The 9518-nt window shown below is 35.7% G+C and overlaps 1 protein-coding gene across 2 annotated transcripts; it reads left to right on the top strand.

Annotated features, from left to right (window-relative positions):
• The first annotated feature begins 1666 nt into the window (after positions 1-1666).
• Positions 1667-8489, top strand: LOC106709512. Of its 2 annotated transcripts, none has more exons than XM_045682493.1 (8): positions 1667-1764; positions 3519-3651; positions 4087-4262; positions 4695-4798; positions 5548-5699; positions 5784-5858; positions 6477-6592; positions 6928-8489. In XM_045682493.1, exons 2-8 carry the CDS (start codon positions 3528-3530, stop codon positions 8050-8052), a joined length of 1872 nt encoding a protein of 623 aa, XP_045538449.1. In that variant the 5' UTR covers positions 1667-1764; positions 3519-3527; the 3' UTR covers positions 8053-8489. The 2 variants fall into 2 exon arrangements, with proteins under 2 accessions (XP_045538449.1, XP_045538450.1); XM_045682494.1 differs by lacking the exon at positions 1667-1764 and adding an exon at positions 2119-2238.
• The last annotated feature ends 1029 nt before the right edge of the window (positions 8490-9518 follow it).

Here is a 9518-nt window from a genome sequence, read left to right as displayed (position 1 = left end):
GCTGCCTTAATCAAGGATGTCTTGAGTGACTCCAAAAAAAGAATTTCCCGATATTTTTTTCCCGCGTACTGCTTCAACAAAGCGCGGCATCTCTTCAGTCTTAGGTCCATTAGACGAGCATTCAAACGATGTCCTATTTTTCTTCGATATGCACGAAGCCCTAAGTCTTCATAAAAAGCTACAAAAAACATACCAATATTATAGTCATATAATTTTAAATTACTCTGTATATCATTACAGTGAACACTACATGTAAAACTACTTAATATTAAACTATTTTGATTGTAATTTCTAAGAAACAAAATTTACATGGGACAAATTAAAAAGCATACTCTTTAAAATCAACGGGATAAGAAAGTATCAAATATTTAAAAACACTGCATATACCAGAATTAAAAACTCCTTTTGAAATCTGTTGAAAATAGTATAAAAAATGTGAATTGTTTCATTTATATACATTATACATACTATAATTTATTTCCCCTAAATTCAGGGTAATTTTTACAACAAGATGGTGGTATTATTTTTACGGGTAATAACCAACCAATTTGAAAAGAAGTTTAATATGGCCGCTTGTTTCCCAGATCTACAGTATATTATTTGACACAAATGACATCTGCGTTTGGGCGCATAATGTTCGAAAAATACTATTTTATTTTAGCTGATTTTACCCGTATTTTAACATATTAGTTATTACAAAGACTGTAAAGAACAACTAGTTTGTATTTTCTTCCTTATTTTGTATGAATACATGTGAATAAGTGCGTAGTTTCAGTACTTACGAGTGAAAGGTTATGTTTTTCTCTTTTCGCTCACTACGGCTTTTACAACCGACGATACAGCAGTATACCATGTTTTATAAACTTTACCGTACTAAAACTGTAATATCAAAATATTTTTGCACAATTACAGCCACTAAGTACTCACAATTTTCGAAAAATAGCACGAATGTCAAACTTTGTTAGGGACAACCTAGGTTGTTTGTAGGGGACAACCTTTGTTCCAAACAAAGCCCAAACCCTGGTACGCAGAAAGGGACGGAAGATAGTTATCCCTGTCTTTGTCACGTCACAGGAATTGTGTATAACTGTATCTCTCTCACTCACGGTATTATTATTACCGTGTCATAGACTTGTCAACATCAATATCGTTTTCGATCGGCAAGGCAACCATCAACCGGTAAACAACCGTAAAACAATGTCTTAAAAATCGTCGGTTCTTCAGAATTCTATTAGTTTTCTTTTAAGAAACATATTTTTACTAGGTTTGAATAGTGAGACTGGGTAGTTAATTTTTTTCAGAAAAAATCCTTTGCAGACAAAGAAAAAAAATGCTGTCCGAATTTAGTTTTACTTATGCCCAATAGTCTGTCGGTCTACAGTTTTAAATATCGAGCCAGATGTTTGGCAATTGGCAAACTATATGACCAAAAATCCAAAAGTACATCACCAAACTGGTCGTTCAGATTAATTGCCCTTATATTACTTCGACAGTTACAACAGAACACAAGAAAGTAGCATATATTATCCTAAACGTCATTTGGCCTTATATAAATAGGCGAAATCGAACAGCATTCTGCGCTTCCGAAAATAGAATAATTTTCCGGAATCGGTAAAACGTCAAAACTTTGTTTTGTCTATGATTTCATTTTTGTGACTAGAGAGTCACTAGCGTCGCCAATATGGTAGTGAAATATATGTACATGACAACCGTACGAAACAGCTAGGAAATAAATAACGGATTTTGTTTTATTAATAACCTTTGGTAAGTGAAAACGTTCATATTAATGTAAAACATACACTGTAATCTTTTTTCAATCAGTTAACCAAACATATAACTTTCGCCAGGTGTAAGGGAATAAAAAAAGTAATTTTCGAAATTCGTCATCCAATCGTGTACCGGTAAGCCAATGGCATTTAAATAAGATTTAAATTTTGTGTGCATGTCAACAGAATGAGATGCTATAAATGAAACATGATGGAAAATTATAAACTGTTTGATTTATTCATCTGCGTCAATCGTTGTGTTTGCGTTCCAAGACTCATCAGAATAAATATACTTTATTTTTGTCATTTTAACGCAATCATGTCAAATCATTAGTTGGGAAAGGTTTTGTTTTTGTGTTTTTATAAGTAATAAAATGTAATTTATTAGTTTATTGACTCTTTTAAATAATTCTTGTCAAGTTCCGTTTATCGATAGAAGGTTGTGATAACGCGTACTCCGTGACTTTGCAGCGTATGTTTATTTGTATTTGGAATATGTTCTACTAACATATGACGACACGTGGCCTTTACATATGACGATTGACGTCATCTTAAAGACGTCATATAATAAAGCCTTTTTCGCGCCACACAATAGCTTTGTTTTATGCAAGATTCACAGTTACAGAATTTTATCTCCCCATTCATAAAAACTTCCAATCTAAAATAACTTTAAAAACATTTGTACAATTAAATTATTGTTGCATTGTATTCACATATATTTAATTTCAATTTAAATGATAGGCTTTTTTCTTCCCATATTTGGGATCTAATAAGGTTAGTTGTCACTTTAATATAAAAAAAATATCTGACACAATTATTTATACCAGGGATCCGAAAACTATTTTGGACAAATGACCCTTTTCCCAAAATGAACTGTTACCTCAGACCCCCATGGCTAAATTACATACTTTTAAGATCAATTATTATTATTTATTCTGACTTAGATCAATAGAAGAAGACAGGGTGAGAATTAGCAATGCTTTAAGTTCAATATCCACCCCTTTAGGAATCACTGATTTATTATACACAATTTTTTATATTAATAAAATAAAACTTTAAAAATGACTAAGTTATTTTTTTAACTAACTAGCTTTTACCCGCGACTCCGTCCGCGCAGAATAAAAAAATAGAAAACGGCGTAAAAATTATCCTATGTCCGTTTCCTGGTTCTAAGCTACCTGCCCACCAATTTTCAGTCAAATCGATTCAGCCGTTCTTGAGTTATAAATAGTGTAACTAACACGACTTTCTTTTATATATATAGATTTAAAAAATTTAATTAACCAATATCACAAATAATGATACTAACTATGAAATAGAGGATACACAGGAGATGTGTATAGTGGTTTTTTTTCTTATCTGTTGTCTCTTCTCTGAAATCCCATCAGTTAATATACCACTGAAGATGTCATTACAATGTCAATGTTGAAATACTAGTATATTTCTTTGTTCTTATGGAACATGAAACTATGGCAATTTTTTTTAAAATTCTGATTTACTTTTTTATTTATTTTGGGTGACTGAAAAAAAAGGGTTAATCTATTGATGAAAAGTAACCTATTCAGAGGCTCTTTTTGTTGGTTTGGTTCCAAATTTATCATCCACCTTTATAAACCTGTATTTTTATGTTTGTCTTTTTGGGCTCGTAAAAGAGATTGTGATGGAGCTTTTATCCGGGTTATCTTGATAGGGTGAAATCAACAGTAAATATTTCGCTTTGTATGGGTACAGATAACAGTTGTTGTTTGTCAGGTGCAAAGGATGTCGACACTGGGCCGCGGGCGGGGCTACACGGGGCGGCACCACCTGCGCGAGCCGCGGCCCGGCGGCGACCCGGACGAACGCGACGCGCGTACCCTCGCTGAGCTTAGCCCGAGGACCACAGGTATACAAACTCACATCTCCTTAAAGGCTGGCAACACATCTGCAATTCCTCTGGTGTTTTTGCACATGGGTGTTGGGTTCTTCTTTTTATGAAGGATCCCACAGCTTTTTAATCCCTTATCATATAAAAAACTACTCTCTACTGCTAAAATGCCATATTACACAATGTTGCTTTTTCATATTTTTTTGTGTGAATGTTTAGATGGATGGATGTTTGTTTGAGGGTATCTCAGGAACCGCTGAATGGATATTTGAAATCTGGCATAGATCTAGAATGTAGTCTGGAAGAACACATAAGCTACTTATTACGTTTTTTTTATATATTCCGCGCGGACGGTGTCGCAGGAGACAGCTAGTATAGTAATAAACTGGTATGAAGTGCATCAATATGACATTTAGCCAATACTAGTAATTAATATTATTTTAATTATTTCAGATCCAACAAAAATAGATATTAACAAAGTAGAAATAATGGCGAAGGAAGGTGAGGTTGATAACAAAGAGGATATGGATTTAAAGCCAGTCAAGTTGTGCCGGAGCATTGATGATGAGGATCCAGGAGTTAAGGAGTTGCTGCATATTGATGAACAGTTTCTGCCACTGCTAGCCTTGGTACGTAATACTTTGTACTTCTTTATTAATGCCCTATCTTTGATTTTGCTCCGACATCTTTGATTATTTTACAGTGGCAACATTTCTTAATAGCAACTGTTATTTTTGGAGCGTCTGTGGCTCAGGGGTTAAGCACTTGACTTGCAATCTGCAGGTCCTGGGTTCGAATCCCGCCATGTACCAATTTTGTTTTTCGATTTACATATGTATATTTATCCGACGTTCTTACGGTGAAGAAAAACATCGTGATGCTGCACATATCTGAGAAGAAATTCAATGATATGTGTGAAGTCAACCCGCACTGGGCTAGCATGGTTGACTATGGCCTAGTCACCCCTAACTTGGGATAGGCACCGAGCTCCTCAGTGGGGACATATGATGATGATGAACTGTTATTTTTAACATATATATTGATTTTTTGTTCTTTTCCAGCTAGAACAATTTTCACCGGGTGAAGATGGAATCCAATTCAATAGAAAGCTGCGTAACTTTGAAACAACAGTAACTAATATGTGCACAGATGAGACAAGATTACAGTAAGTTTTATTTATACATTTATTGTATTATTGTTATCTTTAATTATAATTTATAATCATTTATTGATGTGAAATACAAAGTGATATATTTTTATATAAAAAAAAAAACTAAACTAGCTATAAATAAATTGTTTCTTAATCTTACTTAAATACAATTTGATGCAGTGAAAGTATTGAATTGTTTATAAAACATGTCACACGATAAACTATCTGCAGATCTAATTTGGCTATAACATGATCAACATTCTCATGAAGGTATTATATTTATATATTACTAGCTTTTACCCGCGACTCCGTCCGCGTGGAATAAAAAATAGAAAACGGGGTAAAAATTGTCCTATGTCCGTTTCCTGGTTCTAAGCTACCTGCCCACCAATTTTCAGCTAAATCGATTCAGCCGTTCTTGAGTTATAAATAGTGTAACTAACACGACTTTCTTTTATATATATAAGATTGTATATATATAGTGGAATAACTGAAATATTTTATTATTTTATTCAATTTTTATTACTATTTCTATTGTTTTTATTTTTGGCACTATTTGTGTGGATACCGATTTGGTTTTACTGAGCTTAATTTCTACCCAAAAGTTGTCCGACAGAGATCACTGCTTAAGCGATAAGACTGCCTTTTGTGAAAATCCTGTACTTTTTTTTGTAACTCCATGATAATGTACAATAAAGTATATTTGTATTTGTACAATTTAAATATGTATGCTCATTTATGATGTAAATATTTTTTCTTTCCAGTATGGCGTTCGCGTCGTTTCGTGCGGCGGCGTTGCAGAGTGCGGTGACGTCACGCAAGCTGGCAGCTGTTGGGGCTTCCTTCACCCGCCAGCAGCGTCAGCAGCTGCTGCGAGGTGCCCTCCTCAATATAGTCATGCAAGGGACATTCACAAGTTAGTATACGTATATATACAATTATATATAGTTAGTATGCGTAGTATACGTATAATAACGGAGTTTTTTTTTGTTTATTTTAGAATTGGATGTTCTGGAACGATCAAATCCACTGTACTTGATAAATGCTGCCAACTTAATGGGAGATTATTTTGCCGGTATGTATAATTTCCGTAAGATGTATTCCGTATGAGTAATTTCTTACGATGAAGGAAAACATTGTGATGCAAATATCTGAGAAGAAATTCAATGATATGTGTGAAGTCAACCCGCACTTGGCCAGCGTGGTTGACTATGGTCTAGTCATCCCTAAATTGTAGGCTTCGAGCCCCTCGGTGGGGATGTATAGTGAGCTGATGATGATGATGTATAATACGGAACTGAGATATGGCTCCTCACTGTGGGCGACATTAGGCGGCTCAAAGTCACAAAGGGCAATGCTTGGAATCTCTCTGCGATCACATCAAAAATGAACCAAAATAACAGATATTGCCCGAAGATTTGTAAACTTTAAGTGGACGATGGGGCAAAGTACTGGGATGCCGGTCACGGGCAGGCCTCCCGCAAGATAGACCGATGATCTGGTCAAGGTTGCGGGAGTATCCTGGATACGGGTTGCACAGGACCGATCATTGTAGGGATCTTTGGGGGAGGCCTATGCCCAGCAGTGGGCGTTACGAGGCTGAATGGATGGATGATGTATAATTTATTAACCTAAATAGACATTACATTGTTAATTTTTTTTTTTTTTCAATTATATTTTTATAACTTTTCAGAGGCACGTCTATGTAATGGCAACAAAGTGCATATCTTGGCAAGTCCTCTTCTGCAATACATGCGAGCTCTGTTGGCCTCTGATGATGTACGCGCACATCGCAGTCTGGCAACACAGGTACATTTGTCCCCTTTCCCTACCGACCCGAGCAGGGGACGCATAGTAAGGGGAAATATTCTCTTTCTGTGTGTCCCCTGCTTCTTTAATTAAAGGTAGGCAATGGATCTATAATTGTGGATGTCTGTGCGCAAAATGCTATAAAAAAATAATGGCGTAGGTGCATTAAAAATAAATATATAATGGTTTTTCATCATCAACTGGCCCTTACCCCTATGGAGGGTCGGCACAGTATGTACTTCTCCATACATCTCTATCAGCCTTTCAGCTCTTTCACACAATCTATCCATTTCAGATTTAACAGTTTTATTAATATGAAATGTTTTTGATTTCAGCTCATGCAAAATGGTCGAGAACTTCTATCAGTTATGTCACACGAACTAGATGAACTGTCTATATCCATCAAACTGCGTTTGCTCAGTCCTCCGCCAGTCAACATCATCTGGCTTCTTTTATCAGCAGACCTGTGTCTTAACAAGTTCCTACCACTCCCAAACACGCTGCAGCAGTTCTACGCCGCACATCTAGACCTCAGTAACGAGGAGAGCTTCAGTGAAGTCAGCTATGGATCTTGGAAGAAGAGTCCCGAGAAAGAGGAGTACAGATCTGACGGCAGCTCCGATGTCAGCACTGACAAAGTGGGGCAGAACCTCTCCCAGGTCAGCCTCAATCACGATGATGACCCAAAGCCTAAATTAAGACCAATTTTAGGTGCAGGAGCTGGACTCCTAAGACAGGAACAAGCGTTATCCCAAGAAACATTTGATTCGAGAGTTGCCAAGACGAGTCTCTCCAAAAGATATGATTTAAATTCTTGGAGACAGGCCGAGGAAGAGAAACAAGAGGAGATAATTGACCCAATGTTCAATCCCAATGTGATGCCGCCAAACCTGCAGCAAACATACCCAGTCACAGTACCTGATTACCCACCTCCGACTAGATTTAATTACCAAGATAATTATGCCAACTACCTGCAACAAGGTGATGGCGCTTACATACAAAACCAATACTCCAACAATCAAAACTTTACACCACAAGGGGATTTTGTACCTCAGTATACAACGGAACCACCTAAACCTAACCCGGAAAAAGTTAACAATGAAATCCAAAAAACAAGCAATACGAGGAACAATAAACCTGTAGAAAACTGGCGCAAAGAGAAGAGCGATATTAAAGAAGATTCAAATAAAAACAGACAACGTAATTGGTCCAGACAACGGTCCAAGGATAATATCAATGATGATGAAGATAAAGGAGAGAAGTTCCGTTCAGTATCAAGAAGCTCGCGTGAATCACGACAAAGTACTACCGGTTCAAGAATGAACAGACGGAACAGCGGTGACAGTCAGGATCAAGGCAACTCCGGGAAGACTCCGCCCCGGAGACATGCTACCGAAGTACCCAGGAACCAGAAGTACTGGGACCATGATGATAGATGCGACAAGGATTACAATAGTTAGTGACATAAAAAAAAATTGTGACATGTGAAACAGTGATTCAGTGATGCCAACTTAAAAACAAAAAGTGCCAGCAAATACTACATTTTAAATCCGTGCAGGGTGAATGTAGTTTGAAAAAACAACGTGTTTAATTTCGGAATATAAACATTTTCGATTTTTTAAATATGGTATCCCTGAAGAAATATTTTTAATCTGTCTAGTTTCGGTCTAATTTAAATATTACGGCCGCACAAATTATTTAGAAAATTATGGATTGCCTTCGAATGTGCTAAGGTAAGAATGAGGTGCTTACAAACTGTGTTTATATGAACACTAGGCTAAAATTTTAGGTCTTAATCTCCCATCTTTATATATTTAATTGTGGATTTTAATGTGAAATTGTGTCGTAATAATTGGTCCATTTTGTATGTCACAAACAAGTTAAATGTTTAATTTAAATATATTTTCTTAGAATTATAATGAAATGTGGTTTATTCATTGTGAATATAAATTTAAGGTACATGTTTAAACCGCTTAATATCTGGTATAGTTATTAATATGTTTAATTTAATGCATTTGAAATATTATAGATTTTAAATTAAATTTTCAAGATAGACAAGCATGTGTTCATTTGCGTGATCTTAGTACATAATAATTAATAAATCTTTATATATTTTCAAAATTTTGGAGAGAAATGCTGAACATTTGAGAAGTACAAGAGTCTTGTACTCGGTTAGCATTTCCAAAGATTTGTTACATTTGTACACATTTAAGGCATGTTATGGCTTAAATCAGTGTTTCCCAAAGTGGGGGATAACGCCCCCTTGGGGGCGTTTGAAACCTAGAAGGGGGCGATATGAGGCCCAAAAAATGGGGGGCATTGAAATTAATTAAAGTTATGAAATTGTGGTTTTTAAGTTTTAGGGCTGAATAAAAATTTGGGGGCTCTGAAATATAACTGATTTTCAAAGGGGGCGGTGAAAGAAATGCTTTGTTTCTATCCTAGAGCTAACTTAGATATAATAAAGGATTAAGGAGTGTACACTGTTGTTCCCAATTTCTCAAATATTGGTAACCAAAAACAACTATCTCTGGTTTAGTCCATTAAATGTGAAATGCAATGGGTTTTACGTACTTTTACAAATTCAGCGTTCCGACTTAAACGCATCTCTTGAAGTGCCTAAAAGTTAATTCTATCTTTATTAGTTTGAATCCTCACCAATGCTACAAACAACCACCAGAGCCAAAATGGTGTACATAAAAAAAAATACCATCAGTAGCTTTCCGTGTATTTGTCTTATTGCTGTACTCTATGGTCCTTAAGATCGATTGAAGATTAATTACTTAGTAAAAAAGGAATAAATAGATCTTTAACATCTTAAGTAAGCAAAAAAAAACTGAGATTGAATATTGGCTTTGGCCGTAACATGTTTTTACCCCCATTTGTTAATCTTTGACAAGAATTGTAACCTTTTGACACACAAATC

Source organism: Papilio machaon, chromosome 19 (assembly GCF_912999745.1).
Source record: "Papilio machaon chromosome 19, ilPapMach1.1, whole genome shotgun sequence".
Lineage (NCBI taxonomy): Eukaryota > Metazoa > Arthropoda > Insecta > Lepidoptera > Papilionidae > Papilio > Papilio machaon.
Note: the sequence above shows the minus strand (reverse complement) of the source record. Positions and strands in the feature narration are given on the sequence as shown.

Excerpts from the sequence above, each read along its gene's own strand:
- LOC106709512 (XM_045682493.1), top strand. The coding sequence starts at position 3,528 with ATGTCGACACTGGGCCGCGGGCGGGGCTACACGGGGCGGCACCACCTG. Across the intron at positions 5,700-5,783 it reads CATGCAAGGGACATTCACAA|AATTGGATGTTCTGGAACGA; the intron begins GTTAGTATACGT and ends TGTTTATTTTAG. Across the intron at positions 5,859-6,476 it reads AATGGGAGATTATTTTGCCG|AGGCACGTCTATGTAATGGC; the intron begins GTATGTATAATT and ends ATAACTTTTCAG.